Here is a 24901-nt window from a genome sequence, read left to right on the forward strand (position 1 = left end):
TCACAGTTCAACTGCTAGTTAAATAAGGTGTTTGGTATCTGCTATAGAGATTTATCATCTATGTGGGCATGATAGGGTAGGAGTCAAGAATGGGTTTTAGGGGCTGTAGAGAAGGCTCAGTGATTAAGAGCATTGGCTGCTCTTCCCAACACCCACATGGCAACTCACAACTGTCTGTAACTCCAGTTCCAGGGGATCCGACACCTTCACACACACACACACACACACACACACACACACACACACACTTAGAGAAAACACCAATGCACATAAAATAAAACAAACCATTTAAAATAATTTACTTTTTTTTTTTTTTTTTAAAGCTGAGGATGGAACCCAGGGCCTTGCGCTTGCTAGGCACGCGCTCTACCACTGAGCTAAATCCCCAACCCAACTTACTTCTTAAAAAAAAAAGATTCAAGACAAAATAACAAGAAAGGGTTTTAGAGCCAACCTGCTGGGTTTATATCTTCCTTGCTTTTTGACTACTTTAGTGAACATTTTCTCTTCCCCAGCCTTTGAATAGGGAAAATCATAACAATTAATTCATAGGATTATTGTATTTAGCACTACAAGATACATGTTAGTTATTAAAGGTTTATTATCCCTTATTTATAAAAAACAAATTACAAGCTGTTGTGTTTTTTAAACATTTCTTTGCATATTTATTATGTGTGTTGCATGTGCTCCATTGCTTGGCGTGTGGAAGTCAGGACAACTTAGTAGTTGGTTTTCTGATTGCATGTGGGTTCTAGGGATTGGCCTCAGGTTTGGTGGCAAATTCCTTTAGCTGCTAAGACATCTCACCAGCCTTTGAATATTTATACAAATCATTTGATAGTACAGGCTGACCTTTGTCAATACATAGCCTGTTTTTTTTTTTTTTTTTTTTTTGAGCTGAGGATCGAACCCAGGGCCTTGCACTTGCTAGGCAAGCGCTCTACCACTGAGCTAAATCCCCAACCCACATAGCCTGTTTTTATTCTGTCTTCGACCTTAAGTTTTTATTTTTAGTTTGTAAATGCAGATATTTGTTGTTAATTTATGGTACTTTCATGAAGTATTTGTGTTGTTACTTTTCTTCTTGCTGTGACCAAATGCCTGACCAGCAACCACGTGGGAGAAGGGTTTATCTCCCTCCATTTGCGGGTCTGTGGGATGCCGCTGCAGCGGAGTGGAAGAAGGCTGCTCACACTGCATCCCCACTTGGGAAGAGTGGAGGACTGGAGGGGCTCTGGCCAGCAAGCCCCGAGGCCCCGTCCCAGGGACCTACTTCCTCAAGTCTCTACCTCTCAAGTGTTCCACAGCCTTCCAAAACAGCTCCGCCAGCTGTGGACCATGTGCTCAAACCGGAGCCTATGGGTGACATTTCATATTCAGACCACAGTGTGGGTGACAGTTTTTCTCATGAAGTAAAAGTCAACCTGGTGGCTGGCAAGGTGAATCGTTGGGTGCTTTCATGCATGCTGGACAACTCGAGTTTCATCTCTGGATCCCGTAAGGTGGCAGGAAAGACCCTCTCTTGAGACTTGCCTTTGACGTCTACACGTTACACACACACGTACACACACACTAAAAAATGTTGTTGGGTTTTTGGTTTTGTTTATTTGTTGGAACAGTCTCACTGTGTATCCCTGACTGGCCTAGAACTCACTATGTAGACTATACTGGCCTTGAGTGAGTTCATAGGGGTCATTCTGCCTGTCTCTCCAGGACTGGGATTAAAAGTGTGCACAGCTAGCAAATACAATTAAAAACAAAATACAAAACCCGATCATAGATACCTGTACTGATAACGAGTGAGTGGTGCTGCAGTGGCCCTGCTTACTGAGTATCTGCTATGCTAGGCTCTGTACTGGCTGTTTACACTTGTTTGGTATTTGCTCTAGCAGTTCTCCAAGTAGACTGTGTGGCTCATGACTTAGGGAGGGTAAGGAACTTGCCCATCACATGGTCACTTGGTGACCAGCAGTGCTGGGTTCAGGCCTCATCTCTGACTTTGATACTCCTGTGTTCTGTGTTCTTTCTCTGGCTTGCATTACCCCTGTAATATAGGACATTAAAAAAAAAAAAAAGATTTATTTATTTATTATGTGTACAGTGTTCTGTCTACAAGTATGCCAGCAGACCAGAAGAGGGCACCAGATCTCATTACAGATGGTTGTGAGCCACCATGTGGGTGCTGGGAATTGAACTTAGGACCTCTGGAAGAGCAGTCAGTGCTCTTAACCACTGAGCCATGTCTCCAGTTAGGACATTTTTATAAGGAAAAAAAAAAAAACCCTCATGTGCTAAAAGTACGTTTTCATCCTCTTTCTGTTTTAGGTGCTGGAAAACCTCCTATGTTTGGTGATTATGAAGCTCAGAGACACTGGCAAGAAATTACCTTTAATTTACCAGTAAAAGAGTGGTATGGATGATTTTGGCTTGATTTTATTGTTATCATAGTTAACATTTTCTTCATCTCTTGCAGATGGTGCTTTGTATATGTTGTCTTTCATATTGCATGTCATCTTTGAAGTTTCACAGTCCTGAAAATTACCCACATGCATGCTCAGTTAGCTAGGATGTGCTATTGATCTAGAACTTCTCATTTTAAATAATCTTTAAATTTTATTTCTTCTCATCATGTGTGATGATATGGGGGTACACTCATGCCACAGTGTGCCTGTGGTGGTCAGTGGACATGTGGAGTTGGTTTTCTCCATCCACATTTACATAGGTTCCAGGGATCAAACCCAGAGAACCAGGCTTCTGGACAAGCATGATTACCCACTGAGCTATCTTGCCAGCCGTAAACTCAAAGTTTGAAGCAAGAACACTGTATATCTGGGAAACCTCTCTGGATGGATGTAAGCTAAAATAGCAGCAGGAGTGGACAGAATTTTTGTGCTGTTCCCTCACCTGTACTTTTTTCACTAAAGCTTACTGTGACATCAGCTCTAGGTAAAAACAGAAACGTCTTGGCAATAGTAATTGGCTATATGTGTGGCGCTGAAAAGAAATAAAAAGGAGATTTGAATTTGTTTTCAACTGAAAAATTTACTTCTGTCCCTTGGCCACCTAGAGTACTCTGCATCTAGTGTGGGTCCTGGCACAATGCAGACCCCCTGTGAACATCTCTCGAAGGAAGGAATATTCATTTGTTCTTTCTTACATGGCCTTATTACTATAGCTCTCTGTGTAGTGTAAAGAAAAGGTCACTCTCCTATCAGTGGTTTCATGGTATGGTTTGTATGGATCTCCTGTTTTGTAGAACTCAGAACATCATAGAGATTGCTGTTATTCTCAACCACTGAAGCAGTGGTAATTAACCTTCATGTTGTGTGCACATCTGCCGGGAGGTGTCCAGAGTGTCTCCTAGGGACCTTAATGATGGGAAGCGTGTAGGTGCCGCACAGACTGCCTGAGTTCAGATCCCAGGTCACTGTTGGTTCCACCTTTGCAGACTGTTGGACCCTCTTCTAGCTTTACCACCTGCAGAGTGGAAGTAACCGTCTACATAATTCACTGGGTCAGCAAGGTGTTTTTTGTTTGTTTTTGTTTTTTTGAGACAGGGTTTCTTTTTGTAACAGCCCTGGCTGTCCTGGAACTCATTTTGTAGACCAGGCTGGCCTGGAACTCAGAGATCTGCCTGCCTCTGCCTCCCCAGTGCTGGGACTAAAGGCAAGCGCCACCATATGCAGTGAGCAAGGTTTTATTAAGGCATTTCCACACATGCTTTGTTCTTACCTACTCCCTTCTCTTCTCTCACTCACTCTTCCTGGTTCCCTTTCTCCCCAACCAGGAGCCCCATTTCTGCTCTCATGTCTTACATATTCTATAGCCCCTTCTTTTAAAAGGACTTTAAATTTTTTTGTGTGCCTGTGTGTGGGCATATGTATAATTGAGTCCAGAGGATGACGTTGGATTCCCTGGAGCTAGCGTTAAGACACTCGTGAACCTCTCTGGATACGGGTGCTGGGAACCAAACACTGGTCAATACATACACCTTAACTGATGAGCTGTATCTCCAGCTCCACCCCCAACCCCATTAGTCCTTTCTTTCTTCTCAACCCCTTAAGATCTTTTCTCCTTTCATGGTCCCCTTTTTAATTTCTTCATCTACACTTTCATATATGTATGTATATGTGAGAATTAAAATTTAGGATCCACATATGAGAGAAGATGAAGCAGTAGCTCAGAGCTACATCCTCATCTGCAGGAAGAAAGAGAACTGGGCCTAGCATAGGCTTCTGAAACCTAAAAGCCCACCCCTGTTGAGTATACTTCCTCTAATGAGTTTACATCTACTCTAATAAGACCACACCTAATCCTTCTAATCTTATCAGAGTTCTACTTCCTGATGACTAAGCATGAAATATATAAGCCTAGGGGAGTCATTTTGTTTATTTATTTTGTTTTGGTTTGGTTTGGTTTTTCAAGACAGGGTTTCTCTGCATAGCAGCTCTGGCTGTCCTTGAACTTGCTTTGTAGAGCAGACTGGCCTTGAACTCACGGAGATCCACTTGTCTCCGCCTCCCGAGTGCTGGGATTACTATGGGAACCACTCTTATTCAAACCACCACACTGCATACTAGGCAAGGACTGGTCCACCAAGCTGCAGAGCTACACAGCCATCTTCTATACTTCTTTTTTCTTTTTCTTTTCCCTTTAAACAGCCCTACCGCGTAGTCCAGGCTGGCCTTGAATGGTAATTTTTTTTTTTTTTTTTTTAAATATCTATTTATGGGGTTGGGGATTTAGTTCAGTGGTAGAGTGCTTGCCTAGCAAGCGCAAGGCCCTGGGTTCGATCCTCAGCTCCACAATATATATATAAAAAATTTTTCCATTTTACATACCAACCCCAGTTCCCCCTCCCTCCCCTTCCCCGATTCCTCACCTCCCTCCCATTCTACCCCCATCCGCTCCTCAGAGTGGGTAAGGCCTCCCATGGTAGTCAACAGCGTCTGGCTTATCAAGTTGAAGGAGAGCCTAGCCCCTCCCCATTGTATCAAGGCTGAGCAAGGTATCCTACCACAGGGAATGGGCTCCAAAAAGTCAGTTGAATGGTAATTCTATTGCCTTATCCTGAGTGGCTGTGATTACAGGCGTGTGCCTAGGAGCTGGCTCCTCTCTTAGGAATTACCCTAAGTGGGGAGCGTAGTCTTAACATTGCCTTCTTTCGATAGCAGAAGTCTCTGCCTTTTACAGCTCACTATCACTCCAGCGCCTCTTTCGCTCATCTTTAGTGAATTTCAAGGTTAAAGTAAATGAAAATTAGCTTTTCTTTATAAGCTGAAAACCACATCAACTTGTTATGGTCAAAATGTAATAATCTTCAGGGGTGGGGACGTAGCTCAGTGGTAGAGTGCTTGCCTAGCAAGTGCAAGGCCCTGGGTTCGATCCTCAGCTTCCAAAAAATAAAAAAAAATGTAATCTTCAATTACTTGGTGACTTCCCCTTGCTGTATCCATCCCAGTAGTTTGGGGGTTAATGGCAAATTAGAACTACTGCTAAGTACTTAGGTTTTGCCAAGCAGTGACTTGGCAGCTTTACACGTTTAACTGAGTGCTTGAACAGCTCTGTGAGGCAGATGCAGTGAAGCATTGTGCAGTGTGCCTTCCGGTGGTATGAATTTGGACGTAACACAGTTGGTGCCTGTCATCAGGCAGCCTTCCCAGAGAACCGAACCCTTGTGCACCATTTTTCCTGGCAGATTCAAGATTCCTGTGGAGGGGACCTGCAGCTCATGAGGAGAAGACACTGCTTTTTGGCTTCTAGTGCAAGCCACACACAGGACTCAGGATGGTCCTGTGGATGTTTCTGCTGGAGCATCCAACTGCCACCAGCTATACTGTACCATAATGCCCCAACCCATGCCATTTAGCTCTCTAGTATGCTTCAGACATTTTACTAATTCTCAGCTCTATACATGCCCACATTTAAAGAAGAGAAAATCTGGGTATGAACAACAGATTACTTGATGGAGATTCCTTTAAATACATTTAAAATATATTCTTTTGAGAATTTCATGTATGTATTTTGATCATATTTACCTCCCCCTACTCCAGCTTCTCCCAGAGACCTCTCTGCTTCAGTCTCCTTCCAACTTCATGTCTTCCTCTTGTAACCCACTGAATCCAGTTACCACTGTCAGCATGTTTATGGGGGTAGGGCCATCTGCTGAGCATGGCACCCCACCAGACATCTGACCCTCCCTTGCCTAGCAGCCATCAACTGCCAACAGCTCACCTCAGGTGGGCTAGATCCTTCCTCTTGATGAGAATCTTGTTGAGTGCTAACTTAAGTGTTAATGCTGGAGAAGTGAGAGCTTGTGACCCATTTGAAACAAGATGATGAGTGGTTATTTGGGGTGATGCAGTTTGCTCTGCATTACTGTAAATTGCTTCTGAGACAGAGTAAAGTGGATGGAAGAAGTTGCTTATCTATAAAGGACATAACTAAGAAATATATTTATATAAGCTTAGTTTTCCTTTTAGAGGCACAGTGTTGTTTTTGTTTTTTTTTAATAATTCTTTCACAGCTGTAACTGGAGGAGTTGAGCACTTTTATGGACTCTAGACAGGTTTTTCCCATTGGTTCACAGACTCTTTTCTGTAGTAGGACTAAATTATATATACAGCTAAATTGTTTTCAAAATCTTCATCAAGCCCGCTGACTCTATGAAGTCTTCCTTTTTCCATAAGCCATATCTTCTTGGTGTTATTTGAAACTGTTTTTGTATTTTTTTTTTTTTAAATTTTATTTTTTTGGCGTCCCTGGGTGGGCTCAAATCATTTTTTATTTTTTTAAAGATTTATTTACTTATTATGTATACAGTGTTCTGTTTGTATGTTTGCATACCAGAGAGGGCACCAGATCTCATTATAGATGCCTGTGAGCCATCATGTGGTTGCTGGGAATTGAACTCGGGGCCTCTGGAAGAGCAGTCAGTGCTTTTAACCTCTGAGCCATCTCTCCAGCCTTGGCTTTGTATTTTTTAATTATGCTTTAGGAATGCTGTTTTTCTAATTTGTTACAGTATCAGAAACAAATTGTCCTTGTTGCATATATTTTGTTGTATGAGTATAATTAATTTACTAAGTCTGCTAAGAATAAGTCCTAGGCACCCGGGGCATCCCTGTTTGTATTTGATGTCATAGGATAATTATTAATGTCTTAATTAGTCAAACCATTAAGCTTAATTTTAATTAAATGGCATGAGATATTAAATTATGTCTTGAATATTGATAATGAAATTGTGCCTTTTCTTTTTCTAGGTATTTTAACAGCAGTGATAACAATTTACAGTACTGGGGATTGGATTACCCACCTCTTACAGCCTATCATAGTCTCTTATGTGCATATGTGTGAGTTTCTCTTTTTAAAATAGAACTGAATATTTATGCCCTTAACACAGCGTGATCTGGTTTATGTAAGACTGATTGCTTGTAGCTTTAATCATATCACAAGTTGAAGAGCCACTGTCACATTTTGAACATCTCTGTAATGTTTGTGGTGTGCAGGCAAGAAAGAATGCAAAATTTACATTTGTTTTGGAGTAGGGCATTTACCAACTGCACATGACTGCTGAGCAGTGTAATACAAGAAAGCTTTGATTTTTCTGGAGTAGCAAAGTAAATGAAAACCGTAGTTCCAACTCCCTGACCCCCCATTTCCCTGTGCATCCCTGCCTGTCCTAGAACTCACTCTGTAGGCCAGGCTGGCCTCAGACTCAGAGATCTGCCTGCCTCTGCCTCCTGAGTGTTGCCAAATGGCCTTCTTAACTGATCTGCTAAGGTAGAAACTTGTAGGATAGGCACGCCTCCTTTAAACAAAATAAAGAAATGAAGTACTTTCTAGAGGAGGACTTGTGTTTTGTTGGTGAACCTGTTCACTTCTGGAGCACCATTCCTCTTAGACTTCATGTCTCAGCAAAAATTTGAGAGACATCTTTAGTGTCTCCTGAGCTCATTTTCCATGGTTTATTATTTCAACATTTAACTGTTTCATATTTTAATAATGGGTTGAAATTAAGTTCCTAAACATCATGGTTAGTTATGCTTTGTAGTGTCCAGGATATTATAATACGATTGAAAGCTAGGTTTATCAATAATAATGGCTGAATTTTATGTGAAATTTATGACTGATATGTTTATTATAGCCAGTTGTATTGGTAACTGAAGATGTTCTAAACAAAGTATGTTTTTAATAATGAAATGTGATATCAGATTATTTTTTTACACTAGAATGACAAGAGTCAGACATCTGCATATTATATGGTTTTATTGGAAGATGATGAGCAAGGTAGATGAGATACTGTTTTGTATCCTCAGTGAATTTTACAGTATTGACCCTATTAACAGCAGGAGCCAACTCTTAGAATTCTATGTTCTCAGATGCCCTTATTACTAAAACCAAGAAGAATAAAGTGCGGCATGTATATATGCTTTGATTTGCAGGGCAGAGTTTATAAATCCCGACTGGGTTGCTCTGCATACATCACGTGGATATGAGAGTCAGGCGCACAAGCTCTTCATGCGTACCACAGGTAAAAGAGCAGTTGGTGTGGGGTCAAAAATTTGATTTTTAGAAACAATTCGGGTAAATTGATACAAATTGCATTATTGTTCTTTTTTTGTTTTTGAGACAGTGTCTCACTGTGTAGCCCTGACTGTCCTAGAACTCACTATGTAGACCAGGCCAGCCTTGAATTCACAGAGGTCTGCCTGTCTCTGCCTCCTGAGTTCTGAGATTAAAGGTGTGTGCCACTATGCCTGGCTACTGTTCTAATGGTTTTAAAATTGTATAATTATGCATATTTGTGTGTGTGTGCTGCAAGACTAAAAGTATATGTAAGCTTTAAACCAAGAGTAAAGGAATAAGTCTGTATTTCACATCGATTATCTCACTTGATCCCATGAGCACCCAAGTGCGATGAATATTCTTACCCTTATTTTAAGCTGAGGACATGCCCGAGGCTCAGTTACACGAGGCGGAGAATGTCAGATAGTTAGGAACCACAGCTGTACTTGTTTGTGCTGCTGCGTTAGTGTCCTAATCCCAGGCTCCTTCTCCCTTCTTGAGGCGGTCCTTCCAGTGGGGCTTCATACATTGTGCTGTTTGTACATTAAACAACCCACTCAAACACTCCCCTCTCTCTCTCTCTCTCTTTTTTTTCCCTTGGTTTTTTTGAGACAGGATTTCTTTGTGTAGTTTTGGTGCCTGTCCTGGATCTTGCTTTGTAGACCAGTGTAGTTAGAGTTTTCCTGCCTGGCCCACAGTCAGGACAAATCTCTGTCACCCGCCAGTCCCACAGTCGCTCAGACCCAACCAAGTAAGCACACAGAAACTTACATTGTTTAGAAACTGTATGGCCGTGGCAGGCTTCTTGTTATCTACTTCTTCTGTCTTAAATTAACCCATTTCTGTTAGTCTATACTTTGCCACATGGCTTGTGGCTTACCAGTGTCTTTACATGTTGCTTCTCATGGCGGCGGCTGGCGGTGTTTCTTTCCACCCAGCCTTCCACCTCCCAGAATTCTCTTCCCTCTCGTCCCACTTATACTTCCTGCCTGGCCACTGGCCAATCAGAACTTTATTTACACAGAGTGCTATCCACAGCAGACCAGGCTGGCCTTGAACTCAGAGATCCACCTGGCTCTGCCTCCTGAGTGCTGGTATTAAAGGCACGTGCCCACGCGCCACCCTCCTCTTTTTTTGAGTGGTGCTGGGGACTGAACAAAGGGATTTAAAATGCTAGTCAAGCCCTTCCCATTGAGCCACACCCCCAGCCTGTCGTCAGTGTTTGTAGAGCGTTGTTATGCACTGCTCTAGGTTGAAAGTAATAAGCTTTGATTTCTTTAACAGCATTACAGAGCTAAGATTTAATTCTGACTTGCATCTTTTGTTGTTAATTAGCCCAAGGACTCTGTTATCTTTACTGCTCACCTCCTGTAGAGTATCACCCCGGAGGCAGCTTGTGTTTGTCTGCCCTCTTGCTCATCTCTCCTCCTTCCAGGGCTTTCCACTGTTTTCTTTTTTCTGCATGTTCGTCCCATGGTTCTCATCACCCACACTGATATCTGCATCCCCAAGAGTCACTCTGGCTAAAGGCCATTTTAGTTCAGAGAGTGTCCGACGTTCAAAGTGCCTTCCTTGTGCAGGATAACACAGACTTTTGGGACAGCAATGTTGTCCTGTTAGAATTTGTTGTTGTTTCAAAACGACTGTTCAACACGGAATTATACATCGCTGTTTCTCTGTTTTGTCCCTGTCCCTATTCTCTTGTCCCCACCATCCCTTCTTATGTACACACAGACACACACTCATAAACGATGTGTGTGTTTCCAGTTTCTTACTTACCTCGTCCTCTCAAGCTCTTTTTTTTTCCCCTTTGAGACAGAGTCCTGCAATGTCTTCTATCATGGCTGGTTTGGAACTCTTATGAAGCCCCAGGCTTCATCCTCATGCTGCCTCCTGCTGATGGATAAACATTATTTTTAATGTTCATAAGACACTGTGAGGCTCTCTCTATATATGCATCGACCAGTTAAAGTTTGTATGTTTTTATAAATAGCAGTAAAGACCCTCCTTGGAGCTGTTCTGAGCAGAACATATTGAGTGTGCAGATACGAGAGAACCCACTGGTTTCCTGTGCTCTGAGCGTTCACTGGCGCTCAGATCAGAGCAAGAGCATGACTGTGGGTCCTCATCTCATTGGTTGCGTGTATTAAAGTCAGAGATGCGTCTTGGGATGCAGCCTTTATAAGCAGAGGGAGTGCAAAAGGCTAGTTGTGTAGAGATTTGTAGGTAGTGTTAATACAGTTCTCAGTCAAGGCTGTAGGAGGAAGGTGGTTGGTGGGGAGCTGATGGACGTATGGTATTTGCTTGTTTGCAGTTTTAGTTGCTGATTTGCTCATTTACATCCCAGCGGTGCTTTTGTACTGTTACTCCTTAAAAGAAATCTCACCTAAGAGAAAGGTAAGTTTTAAAGCTGCCTGACATTTCATCTCTGAAATGTTTATTGCTAGCATACTAAAGATTAACTTTAAGGAAGCCCTGCTCTTTGGGAGTAGATAGGATAATGAATATTTTGTCTTCTGTTTATTAATTTTCATTTAGAAATAACAGTTTAACTTACAATAATTACCTTAAGTGTGCTCTATAATAACAGAATGCATTGAACTTCAGAAGTACTGGACTATTGACCCATGCCATGCTGGACTTATTGCTAAGCTTGTAAATCAGAATTCTGAGCTGGCTGGTAACAAGGACTTGACTAAAGGGCATATTGGAAAGTTTGTATATCTGTTCACAGCATCCTTTCTTGAGAATTTTACATGATTAGGTAGCCAGTCATTCGATTAAAAATGCCTTTTTGGGTGTGGTGGCAGGGGTGCCTTTAATTCCAGCATTCTGGGAGGTAGAGTCAGATGCTTCTTTATGAGCCTGAGGACAGCCTGGCCTACATAGTGAGTTCTGGGACACCCAGAGCTACATAGTGTGACTCAACAAAACGACTGAACTTTTTCAGTAATTTTTACTTTTTATTAAAGTATTTTCTTTTGCCTCCATGAAAACTTCAGTGTTTTAATAGGTGTCTCTTGAAAGTGGAATATTTTGTATAGGGAAGGAAGGACAGTGCCTCAGGAAGATGGATGTTTCCTGCATGCTGGCATCACTGTGCTCGACACTCTGCTGTAATAATGACCTCTTTATCCACCATACTTCTCTTCACAGATCGCTAGTGCATTATGCATATTGCTGTATCCAGGTCTTATTCTTATCGACTATGGACATTTTCAGTATCCTTTATTAAATTAGAAATGAAATCAGTTATATATTATGATGTAGGCTCACTGCACGTTGTAGCTGAAGTTTTCCTGTGTCCCTCCTGGCCCACAGTCTGGATAAATCTCTCCCACTCGCGTCCCACCAAGTAAACACACAGAGGCTTATATTATTTACGAACTGTATGGCCATTAGCTCATATTGACTAGTTCTTACATTTAAATTAACCCATAATTCTTTCCTATGTGTAGCCATGTAGCTTGGTACCTTTTCTCAGTTCTGCTTTCACATCTTGCTTCCTCTGTGTCTGGCTGGTGACTCCTGACTCAGCCTTCCTTTTCCCAGAATTCTCCTTGTCTGTTTATCTCCCACCTTCCTGCCTGGCTCCTGGCCAATCAGCATTTTATTTATCAACCAATCAGAGCAACACATTCACAGCATATACAGCGACATCACCCATCAGCATGTATTACTGCCATCCTGTATTGTCATAAGTACTTGTATACTTATATGAACTTTCTTCAGTTGATAAAAGTCTGGTGTGGTGAATTAAAGTCTTCCAATTTCTGAGTTACGCAATTTTGTGGGGATATATATTTTTAAACAATTATGTATTCTTTCCTTATTATTTATTTATTTATTTATTTTTGGAGACAGAGTATCTCTGTATAGCCCTGGCTATCCTGGATTTTGCTGTAGACCAGACTGGACTTAAACTCATAGAGTATACCTGCCTCTGCCTCTCCAGTCCTGGTATTAAAGATGTGTACCACCATATCCAACATTTTGTCCCCATATTTTTTTTATAGTTTATTTTTATTTTATGTGCACTGGTGTTTTGCCTGTGTGCATATCTGTGTGAGAATGTTGGATCCCCTGGAACTGAATTTACAGACAATTGTGAGGTACCATGTGCATGCTGAGCTTTAGTCAGATGTTAGATTTTTTTATTTTCCTGTTCTGCATGTTTGCTTTCTGTTTGTGCCTTATAGAAAATTACTCTGTCTTTACCATTAACACCTCTATTAAATTCCATTTGTTTTGTTAGGCATATTTTGAATTTCTAATTAAGATTTTCTTTCTCTTCCTACTCCTCTTTTTCTTTTGGTTGTTATCTGATTGACAGAAGCATACGGTGACAACAGTGATTTTGTTGTTGGTATTGAACTTGTTGCCAGAGTGGTTTTAGTCTGTAGATTTGGAATATTATTATAATATTGTAAAGTAGTTTAACAGAAACAAAACTATGTTGTCTGTATTTATAACTTTAGACCTTTACACATTGCTGTTTAACAGCAGACAATATATTTGAGCCTGCTTTGTATACATTTTTATCACTTTAATATTTTCAGTTTATATTTAGAAGTAAGCTTTCAGTTTACATGTTATTTTTAATCACACAAGAAATATGTTTTATGAAATGCAAGCTCTGTGGCTTAATTACTGAGTTAATTTCCTTGACACAGGGACATATATAATTCTGTGAGTCTTGGTTTTGCTTTGTGGGGTGTTCTTGGAGTATCTTGTGACTGGGACCTGCTAGGGTCATTGGCATTTTGCTTAGGTCTAAATTATAAACAGATGGAGCTCTACCATTCCCTGCCATTTTTTTGCTTTTTACTTGGCAAGTGTTTTAAAAGAGGCCTCAAAGGAAAGGGGTAAGTGACTCGTAGAACACAGAATTAAAAACTTTTAGAGAATTTATTTGCATACTTTTCTGGAGGAAGGTGGTCTTTGGCTTACATGCTTTCTTATAAACATGTCTGCCATGCATGGATGAATGGGAAGAAAGCTATTGAGCCATGTTCTATACCCTTGCAAATCTTCATAACTATAGGACTGTTTGGATCCATGTACACTTTGGAGGCAGTCTGGGCCAGTTTTCCAGAGTACTCCTATGGAGTGCTATCACTTTAGAGCTTATGATGCTATCCACTTATTAAAAATACTTCTGCTTGACATTTTTCTTTATGGCTGTATTCCTTCATGCCTGTACAGTGATATCCAAGCTAAATGCTAGTTATGATAGTGGTGGGTTCTTGGCTGGAAAAATGAGTCTTTTAACAGTTGTGAAAATTTCAGCTATGTTGTGAGTGGATTTCCATCTTAAATCTTTATTGATGGTATCGATTGACAGTGCTGTTATATTTGCAGTCATTGTATTGAATGATAGTCACATCACTTTTCAAGAATTGTTAGCCTTCCTCTGTCTTACTGCTCATCTCCGCTCTTTGTTCTAGATTTGAGTCGTTGATGAAGATAGCCTGTACTGTCCTGGCTTCCTTCCTTCTGTGTTGGTTGCCCTTCTTTACAGAAAGGGAACATGCCCTGCAGGTTCTAAGAAGACTCTTCCCTGTTGATCGTGGATTGTTTGAGGTATGTTTACAAATGGACCTTCTTCTATTACTGCACCTCCCTTTTAACTTTCTCATGGAGGAGATACCAGGGACAGTAACTTCCATTTCCTCCTCCAGTCAGCCTGTCAGTTATTAATCCAATATAGCACCCCTGACTTAGTTGGCACTTTTTAGTGCCTTATATGAATAGGTAATATTTTTGCCATACTTAGGTTCATAATTCAGTTGTACTTTTTTTAAAAGTCAGATTGGTCCACAGTAAAAGAGCATTGGATGCTGCAGCTACCGAGTTAACCAGCCTGCACCGTGTTTATATTCTCTTCTTAGTTTGCCAGAATTATTTGTTAAGCTGATAATCCTGTTTGCCTCAGAAAGACCTCATAATTCCTTATGAAATATATAACCTTCATCCATGGTAATTTTTAATGAGAATCCTTCAGTTAATGCTACTTTAATCACTCTTGTTAAACTTTTATTGCATGAATAATTTGATCATTTAGATTTAGTAATTAAATTAAACAAACCATTTATTTCTGAAGCAAAAGGTCTTTTAATAAACTTAGAGACAACATATTTATAGATAATTTGCTTTTGAATAACATTTCTTTTGAAAAGAATTAGAAAGCATCTCTAAGTTTTGAATACATAATTCTGTAAAATACTTTTCAGTGGATTTACAGGAGGATGGGCTAATCTTTTGAAAGAGACTAAGCAGTGTTGTGAATGCAGAGGCGTGTGGACAGTGTCGCTGTACCGATTGGTGGTATCCCCGTTGTTGCTAACATCACTCATTAGGTGCTAGTCCCTTCTGCATGACTTACGATCCCCACAGCCCTAGGATGGCTCTTGTCCCTGTTGTACAGATAGGAAACTGAGGTCAGACATTCATAGACATGGTATGTGGCAGAGGCATGATTTCAAGTCTTGATAACCTTAACAGCAAAGCAAAGCTTGATTTTCTATAAAGGCTGCCTGTTATTTGTTGTATCTTCCATTTCAGAAAGTGTCTGTGAAGGTGAGTGTGGAATGGTGTCAGATATTCAGTGTGTCACCAGTCCCCTGTTCCTTGTCAACCACAGAAGCTCCAGAGCAGTGGTTCTCACCCTTCCTAATGCTGTAACTCTTTAATACAGTTCCTCATGTTGTTGTGACCCCCCCAACCATAAAATTATTTCTGTTGCAACTTCATAACTATAATTTTGCTACTGTTATGAATCGTATTGTAAATATCTGGTATGCAGGTGGTCTTAGGCAACCCCTGTGAAAGGGTGGTTTTGACCCACAGGTTGGGAACCACTGCTCTAGATCTTGTCTTTGACCAGGAAGTAGGTGGGGCAGTTGTTGGAGGCCTCCCCCCCTTGATGTTTGCAGCTGTGTAGAGGATGGGTTGCACCAGCTGGGGAGCTGAGATAGCAAATCTCCTTCTGAGTGAGCCCAGCACAATTGCTAATGTTTGAAAGCTTCTTGATTTATTAGCAATTAGTCTTGTCATTGCTAGTACCTATTAGATTATGTGACAGAAAGTTACATTTGTAATAAAATGGTGCAAATGTAATTCATATTTATTTTACAAATTTGGGGAGAATTTTGCTTAATATACTGCTTTTTGAAAAATATTAAGTAGTTTACTAGAATGTGGATTATGGTTGACTAATGCTTTATATAATCTGCATTTCAAAAAAGAAAAAAAATGCTTGAGGCTGTGGGTATATATTTTTATTGCTTAAAGAGTTTAATCTACTTTGTTATAAATGTGAATGAAAGTTTCATGTCTTTTAAGTTTATTACCTGGAGATTATAGGCTATACTTCATGGGGTTTAATATTTCTTTCAATTATACCAAAATGTAAAACTAACAAATCTCTTTTAAGGATAAAGTAGCCAATATTTGGTGCAGCATTAATGTTTTTCTGAAGATTAAGGACATTTTGCCTCGTCACATCCAGCTAGCAATCAGGTAACTAACATAATATATATACATATATATAGTGCTTTATAAACTAACCTTCAAAATACTATAGTAAGCGGAGCAGTGGTGGCACACGCCTTTAACCCCAGCACTCAGGAGGCAGAGGCAGGTGGATCTCTGTGAGTTCGAGGCTAGTCTGGTCTACAAAGTGAGTTCCAGGACAGCCAGAGCTACACAGAGAAACCCTGTTTCAAAAAAATCCAACCCAGTTACAGTAATATGCTATTTATCTGAGCTGGTCATTAGTGGCTTCTCACTTAATACAATACAGTCCTGTCTTCCTCCTCTTTCTCCCCACAACTCTACCCCTTTTTTCTGTTTATTTTTTTGAAACAGGGTTTTTCTGTGTAGCCTTGTCTGTCCTTGGTACTGGTCTGAAGACTAGGATGGCCTCAACTCAGATCTGCCTGCCTCTGCCTCCCCAGCTGGGATTCAAGGCAAGTGCCACCACCGCCTGGCTTCTCTTCCTCTTAATCTTTGTCTTTCTCCCTCTTCTCCTTCCCAGTTTGAATTATTTTATGTGAACATTTTTCCTATTTTTCCTTTAACTAGAACATACACTATAGTTTAACATTATCTTGAAGAATTCTTGATTGTCACAGGTGTGCAGCCAGCATCAGCCAGCAAAATAGAGCAAGTTAGAGATTATTCTATGTGTGAACCTATCACAAGAATTGGACAGTGCAGTTGTAGGGTCTGGCTAAGCAAACCAGAAGTCCACATGGCAGGCATCAGGAATGTCTTGGGAATGTACCTGACCCATCATAGCTATTAGGAGGCCTAAGCTGTCTTAGGGGCTTCCGGCTGATTGCCAGGCCCTGGGACAGACTCCCCTTTGCTTGAGTAGCAGATGGGTGTTGCCTTTCTTGTGGGCTCTGCCTGTAGATGTGCTAAATGGTTTTATTAAACAAGAATCCTGGTGCCAGATACTGAGGTGAAAACCCGAGAGATCAGAGGAATAGGAAAAGCTACAAGCCAACCTCACCTCACCAACACCTCAGCTTCCAAAGAGACCTACTTCCTGTATACCCACGCCTATATGCCTTTCTGTTCTTCTGTATTTGCTCTCTCTGTCCAGCTACATCATTTCCTCTTCCTGCCCAGCTCTGTTACTTCCTGTCTGCCTGTACAGACCTCCAAACCTTTATGGCTAACTCGTGTTGGAATTTAAGGTGTGTGCTACCATGTCTGGCTCTGTTCCCAGTGTGGCCTTGAACTCACAGAGATACAGACAGATCCCTACCTCCTGAATGCTAGGATTAAAGGCATGTCCTACCATTGCCTGATTTCTATGTTTAATATAGTGGCTGGCCTTTTCCTCTGATCCTCAGAGAAACTTTATTGGGTTGCACAAATAAAATATCACCATTTCCACCTCTCAGAATAGAATTTTTTTCCTCACAGGAAATACACAAAAAGGGAGTCTGGGGACTTCAGTTTAGCCTGTGAGCTAACTGAACCAGTAGTAAGGCAGTCAGTAGGTTCTGTGCTGAGACTCATACTGTGTTCAGGCTCTGGGAGATGTCTCTCACAGTGCCATCACCAAGAGAAGCTGCCCACTCCTTATGAATTGTTCTTTCTGGACTTGAAAACTCAGATTGTCAACTTTTGTGGCGTGGGGGCCAGGACTCCCTTGAGAGTAAAGTTAATGAGTATTTGTGTTGGAAATACAGTGTTGTCTCCTTAGACCTGGTAGTGTTTTCTTATTTTCCAGTGTTTGCTAACTGACCTGCAACTCTGTTCTTTATATCTTTATACATGATATTAAATGCGAAATGACAAATGCAATACTTAATATTGTTTGGTTTTGTATTATATTGGAAAGTGTACAAAAGTGTATACATACTTCAATGTGTTTGTTTTATTTAGATTCTAGTCTGAATTATAATAAATAATATAGTTTAATTTGGGATCAAATTAGATTGATGAATGATATAATCCTTATATTTTAAAAAGTAGTTGTTTTAGCTAGATTTCTGTCACAGAAAACACATTTTATTGCTTTTTAGCTTTTGCCTTACATTTGTGAGCTTGCTTCCTGCATGTATAAAATTGGCCCTTCAGCCTTCTTCTAAAGGATTCAGATTTACTCTGGTAAGTTTCTTATGTTTCTTATAGTTCTTGCTGTAGCTGACATTTTAAAAACATCACTAAGTATCTTCTGCTTTGGGGTAAGATTGACTGGGCTGCAAAATAAAATACTCGGTTATTTGACCGACACTAAACCCTGTCCTTGTGCAGGTGCTGGATTGGGCATTAGGCTGAGCAGTCAGAATCTTTAGTTTACTTCAGGGGCTGTTCCGTCTCCACTTTGTAGCGATTGGGGGAGTAAAAGGTGGTGATGACATATGCGCAAACTGCCCTGGCTGGTTTTGTGGGTCAACTTGACATAAGTTAGAGTCATCAGAGGAAGGAGCCTCCATTGTGGAGATGAGATCCAGCTGGAAGGCATTTTCTCAATTAGTGATCAGTGGGGGAGGACCCAGTCCATGGTGGGTGGTGCCATCCCTGGGCTGGTGGTCCTGGGTTCTATAAGAAGGTAGGCTGAGCAAGCCGTGAGGAGCAAGGCAGTAAGCAGCATCCCTCTATGGTCTCTGCATCAGCTCCTGCTTCCAGGATCCTGCCCTGTTTTGAGTTCCTGCCCTGACTTCCTTCAGGGATGAACAGCAATGCTGAAGTATAGGCCTGATAAGCCCTTTCCTTCCCAACTTGCTCTTTGGTCATGGTGTTTCATCTCAGCAATAGAAACAACAGCTAATGCTGTTGAACTGCTGAGATTATGCTTGGCCAGGTACAGATCAAGTCTGTCGTGATGGGGAAGGCGGAGATCTTGGAGGAGGATTTTAGACTGTTGCTGGGCAAGTGGGATTTCAGCCAGATTTGGGAAGCTAGACAAGGCTTGGAACTTCTGGACAGCAGAAAAGAAACTCAAGGCAGACGAGAGCTTGAGCTAGGAAAGTACAGAGAGCAGCCTGGGAATGGATGTTAAAATGTGTATTTGTGTGAGTTTAAGGGTAGGTGAGGAAAAGGTAAAAAATGGGGCAGATTTCAGAAGATGTCAGATGTCTGGTTGACAGGCTTCTGTATGAGATTTGGGAAGAGGAGAGAACAGAAACACATTTGCGTTGCTCAGAATAAAGGGTAAGGAGAGTGGCTGGGGCGAAGTGGAGTGGAGGAAACAGTACCTGGTGGATTAGGAAAGACAGTTCACAGGAGTCCAGGCCTCATCGGAGGTGTACTAGGAAGCCCGTGGGGGTTTGAGACGGGCACCATGTGATCTGACACAACTGTGAAGGTTCCTGTGAGAGGCAGGAGTGCCTCCAGTTAGCTTACTGTACTGGGCCAGGTGACGTGCAGGGTGCAGGGTGCTTGCCAACATCGGCAGAGCAGAATGGAGCGAAGTGGATGGCTGATGTATGTGGGAAGTGTCAGCATATTTACGGCAGGGTGTGTGGGATGTGTAAGTCACGAGTTGTGCTTCAGCAGCTAGAAACACACAGATCTGAGACACGTACTGAAAACCCCAAGTAGCAGGGTGACTTCACAAAACAGTTGCTATGTCTCATTGGGGCACACTTTTTAAAAACACTGCAATAAATTTGATTTTTCAGTTTTAGTTTTTGACCCGTTTGTCTTTCATGCTTAACAAATTACATTTATTTTACTTGCCTGTTTGTGTGCACTTGTGTGCGCGTGCTATGGCATGCCTGTGTGAAGCAGAGGACAGCTTATGGAAGTTGGTTCTCTTTTTCCTCTAATTGGGTTCTGGAGATGGTACTTCTGCCATTGGGCAGCAAGGGCCTCTACCACTGAGCCAGCTTGCTGGCCCTATACGTTTTAAGTAGTTTGCCAGGATCCAGGGGTAATGGGGGTTCGATTGTTATATTATCACCTGTAAATGGTAGTTTTGTTTATTTATTTATTTAAGAAAAAAATTTAATTCATTTTACATACCAACTGCAGACCCCCCCCATCCCTCCTCCCACTCTCCCTTAACCTCCCCCCCTCCCCCTCCTCCAAAACGGTAAGGGCTCCTATGGGGAGTCAGCAAAGCCTGGTGTATTCAGATGAGGCAGGACCAAGTTCCTCCCCACTGCATCAAATAGGTAATGGGCTCCCAAAAGCCAGCTCATGCACCAGGGTTAGATTTTGATCCCACTGCCAGGGGCCCCAAGCTACATAACTGTCTCCCATATGCAGAGGGCCTAGTCTGGTCCCATGCAGGTTCACCAGCTGTCAGTCTAAAGTTTGTGAGTTCATACGAGCTTGGTTCAATTGTCTCTGGAGATTTCCCCATCATTGTCTTTTATTATTTATTATTACTTTTTTATTGTTTTTTTTTTTGTTTTTGTTTTTGTTTTTGTTTTTGTTTTTTTTTTTTTTTTTTTTTTTTTTTTTTTTTTTTTTTTTTTTTTTTTGAGACAGAGTAGTTCTGTGTAGCCCTGGCTCTCCTGGAACTTGCTCTGTAGACTATGCTAGCTTTGGATTCATAGAGATCCACCTGCCTCTGCCTCCTGAGTGCTGGGATTAAAGGCGTGTACCACCAAGCCGAGCTGGTAGTTTTGTTTATTAGTAGCTGAGTTTCCGAACCATTTTGGATACTTCTATGTAGCTTTTTTTTTAAAAATAAGATTTATTTATTTATTATGTATACAGTGTTCTGTCTGCATGCATCCCTGTAAGCCAGAAGAGGGAGCCAGATCTCATTACAGATGGCTGTAGCCACCATGGGGGTGCTGGGATTGAACTCAGGACCTCTGGAAGAGCAGCCAGTGCTCTTAACCTCTGAGCCATCTCTCCAGCCCCCTATGTAGCCTTTTAAGAAAACATTTATTTGATTATTTCGGCGTGGGAGCTTTACTGTGCCGCCCAGGTCAAAGGAGAGCTCGTGGGGCCGTTCTCTTCTTCCACCAGGCGGGCCTGGGGATCGAACTTACGTCGTCAGCACCTCATCCTACTGCACTGCTCACCAGCCCAATAATTCTTTTTAGTTTTTAAGATCTACACGCTTAAAACTGGTTAAATATTATGCATATTCTGTGTTTAATTTTTCTCTCTTGGCTAGTAACTACACTATTTAAACTTGGAATGTTTTTATTTAGATGTTTTCAGGTTGTTAAATCATGTTTTACCCTCTTCTTCTTCTTTAAGGTTAGCTGTGCACTATCATTCTTCCTGTTTTCTTTCCAAGTTCATGAGAAGTCCATTCTCTTGGTGTCATTGTAAGTAGACAGCTTTGAAGTATACATTCATTATAATTTTACTATATATAATTTTATATATAAGTAAGTTTATAAAAGTGTTAATTTAAATAAAAAATAAAGCAACACAATATTTTTGCATATAATTATTTTAGTCATTCTCAGAAAGATAATGCTTTATTTTACTTTATAAAATATATTTTAAACCAACACAGTTGATAAAATTGTTATTGATCTATTCTTATGTCTTTCTGGTCTTCATATTTTTCTCTACTAATTAAACACATTCCTCAAAGTGGCTTTCCTGTTTCTTCTCTTTGCCTTTTGCATTTTATTCATTTCTACATCTAATGGATAGCCTTATTCTCTACCATTTATCTCCATGAGGTCTTCCATATGTTGTTTCTCTTGTGTTTTGTTTTTGCCCCCCCTCCCATCCTCCACACAATCACAGCCTGTAGATGAAGGTCTCAGACCCTCTTGGCAACCCTTCAACAGATTACTTTAAGAGCATTACAATTTTCCGTTCTTCATAGAAAGAACTGGGTGACAACTGGGCCGTGTTATCCTAATTCTAAAGTAGTATAGGCTTAGAATAATGTGCAATACTGGAATCCTCCCCAGGTCAGTCCCAACTGTCTGGTGCCCTACGCCCCACCCAGTGCTCTCAGTGGGCTTGTAGAAGACACTGGTACAAAATGGCCAGGGAGATGAAGGAAATGCTCGTGCTTTTCTTAGGTGGAGCTCTGGGCTGCAAGCTCTGGGCTGCCTCTGTGGAAGCACCTTGGCATACAAGCTGCTGCACAGGGTCAATGCAGATGGGAGGACATGTCCGCCCCTGAAGCCTGTACCTGAGTTAGGGCTTCCCACTTCAAACCACCTGCACAGTAGTCCAGGTCAGGTGAGACCTTGGAAGGGCTACTAGAAACTTTGGCTTTTTTTCTGAGGGAATGGCAAGCCAGGCATGGTTTCTGCAGGTGAAGGGGGAAGAGAGGTCATGAGGACATAGAGGACTCTGCTGCTTGATCCACTTTGAGGCTAGGGCCAAGTAGTGTTCCATCTTTATTATTTTAGAGCAGTGCCTTTGTGTATACAGTTTCATTTGGTTTGGTAGATGAAAGAGTCCATGGGAAGGAAGACTCAGAAAACCTTACTTATTGAATACTTACTATGATTGTGCTGATACACCCCTTCTGGTATAGCATATTGAAGCACTGGAAAGTCCTCTAGTGTGACCCCGTAATAGAAAACAGTGGTTTTCAACATCAAGCTTAAATCTTATATGCTGGTTGACATGCAGAAAAACATTCCTTTAAGAAAGGGGATATTAGTTCTTTTTCTGTGGTTGTGATGAAACACCATGACCAAGGCAACTTATAGAAGGAAGGGTTTATTTGGGTTTATGGTTCCAGAGGGCTAGAGTCCATCACCATCATGATGGGAAGAAGGCAGGTGGCTGGAGCAGCAAGCTGAGAGCTCACATCTTAACCGTTAGCGTGAAGCAGAGAGATCAAACTTGAATGGCACATTTAAGCTTCCAAGCCCACCTCCAGTGACATACTTTTCTCCAGCAAGGCTACATCTCCTAAGTCTACCCAAGCAGCACACCAAATAGGGACCAGGTATTCAACTATCTGAGCCTATGGAGGACAGTTCTCATTCAAACTACCGTAGGAGGAGAATGTCAAGCCTTTGGAACCTTTTTAAACATAAAGGGAGAGAGATTAGTAGAAATGGCAACAGAAATTCAACAGTGGTCACTCTTAGAAAAGCTAGTTTTGTATTGCTAAAAACAAAGACAAGTGATCCTGCGGAGACATTCTTCCGTGGCCCAAGTCACACAGTGAGTGGCAGGCATGGGACTAGGACTCAGGGCTTCTAACTGGCCTGCTTCTCCATGAGTGTGGATGCAGTTACACCCCAAAAACATCAGTCAGAGGCTGTGGGAGAGCACCCTAAACACCAGATAAGAAGAGGGGGCTCCACTTAGCAGCACCCCGTTCAGGCCTGTGTCCTTGTCCTTTCCTGTGGCCTCTACCTATTTAGTTTTCATCTTTGTTTTTAGTTTACTAGTTTTAACCTGTCCCCTCTCCAATAACTCACCTGTGTTTCCTGTCTTCATTGGTGTGGCAATCCTGTTCTTCATAACTTTAGTTTGTAAGCAGCTGAGTAGTCTGGGATTCCCTTTGTATCTGCCAAGTGACTGAAATGCGAAGCCTTCTTTCTCTGGTCCTTTCCTTCGGGACTGTTCGCGTGGCTAGAGCAGTGACCCAGTCAAGTGGCCGTTGTCGGGTTCTGAGGGTGACACTTTCTGAGTAGTCACATGGAGAACTTCTTTTTCTTTTAAACTAACCTTGAAAATCAGACATGTAGAGTATATTTAGATGTTTACAGGTTGAGATAAAACTATATTCTGTAATATTACAATGATTTTTCTTGTCATTTTAGACCAGTTTGCTTAGTTTTAAATGAAGTTCCTTTCATGTCGACTTGGTTTTTACTGGTGTCAACATTTAGGTGAGTCAGACCAATTTCCATATAACATTTCCAGTACGGTTCTTACAGATTCACATTGCAGTTTAACTTGCTGCTTTTGATTCCCTGTTTTCCTTTACAGCATGCTGCCTCTTCTATTGAAGGATGATCTCCTAATGCCCTCAGTTGTGACAACGATGGCGTTTTTAGCGGCTTGTGCCACCTTCTTTCCAATGTTTGAGAACACTTCTGAAGAAGACCTGCAGTTGAAGTCCTTCGCAGTTTCCGTGAGGAGATGGCTTCCGGGCTTCACGTTCCTTCCCAGGATGATCCAGTATCTGGTAAGCTAGGTAGCTCGTTTTTAACTGTATTTTGTGCCTGTGTGTCCTCACGCCTCATAGCTCATGTAGAGGTCAGAGGGTAACTTTTGGGAGTTGGTCATTTCCTTCCACCATGTGGGTTTCAGGGATTGAACTTAGGTTGTCAGGCCTGGTGGCAAGTGCCTTTACCTGCTGGATATCTCACTGGCACGGTGCAGTTTTAAGAAGCATATTTTCTAGCATGTTACTATTTTTTTCAAGTTACTGAATTTTTGTTGTTGAGACAGGGTCACACTTACTATGTAGCCCAGGCTAGCCCGAACCTCACTGTAGCACATGCAGGATTTGAACTTTGCTCCTCTTGCCTTAGCCTCTTGAGTGTTAGGATCATAGATATCTGGCTTGAAATACCTTTTGTAGATTTTTTGAGGTGGTGTTCTATAATCCACCATTTAACAGATGTGGATACCTGTCACTATCATCTAACTTGAGATTATTTTTATCCCCCTCCTCAAAGAAAGTCCCCACTTAGTAGCAGTCATATATCATTACACTGTCATTGCTAACCCAGCCTTGGGCAGCCACTAATCTGCTTTTAGTCTCCAAACTTGCCTTTTCTGAATATTACCTATTAAGGGAATGACTCAGTCAGCGCAGGCTGCATAGTAAGATACACAGAAATGTACTTCCTCCCGGTTCTGGGGCTGGAGGCACTGAACAGCATGGTTGGTTTCCAGTGAGTCTGTGGTTCCGGCATAGGTATATTGCTTTTCCTCATGTGGCCTCTTGTCTGGTATCTTCCTT

At 41.5% G+C, this 24901-nt stretch overlaps 1 protein-coding gene across 1 annotated transcript in view; it reads left to right on the forward strand.

Moving 5' to 3' along the window:
- Positions 1–24901, forward strand: part of Alg6 (ALG6 alpha-1,3-glucosyltransferase) — a 42848-nt gene that overhangs the window by 14386 nt on the left and 3561 nt on the right. The window contains exons 3-14 of the mRNA XM_036177036.1: positions 2326–2410; positions 7263–7352; positions 8445–8533; positions 10883–10965; positions 11725–11789; positions 13248–13433; positions 14016–14151; positions 16004–16089; positions 18111–18195; positions 21253–21323; positions 23751–23819; positions 23920–24118. Of these exons, the coding sequence (XP_036032929.1) occupies positions 2326–2410; positions 7263–7352; positions 8445–8533; positions 10883–10965; positions 11725–11789; positions 13248–13433; positions 14016–14151; positions 16004–16089; positions 18111–18195; positions 21253–21323; positions 23751–23819; positions 23920–24118 (1244 nt within the window). The remainder of the gene's footprint in view (positions 1–2325; positions 2411–7262; positions 7353–8444; positions 8534–10882; positions 10966–11724; positions 11790–13247; positions 13434–14015; positions 14152–16003; positions 16090–18110; positions 18196–21252; positions 21324–23750; positions 23820–23919; positions 24119–24901) is intronic.

This window comes from Onychomys torridus, chromosome 2 (assembly GCF_903995425.1).
Source record: "Onychomys torridus chromosome 2, mOncTor1.1, whole genome shotgun sequence".
In the NCBI taxonomy this organism is placed as follows: domain Eukaryota; kingdom Metazoa; phylum Chordata; class Mammalia; order Rodentia; family Cricetidae; genus Onychomys; species Onychomys torridus.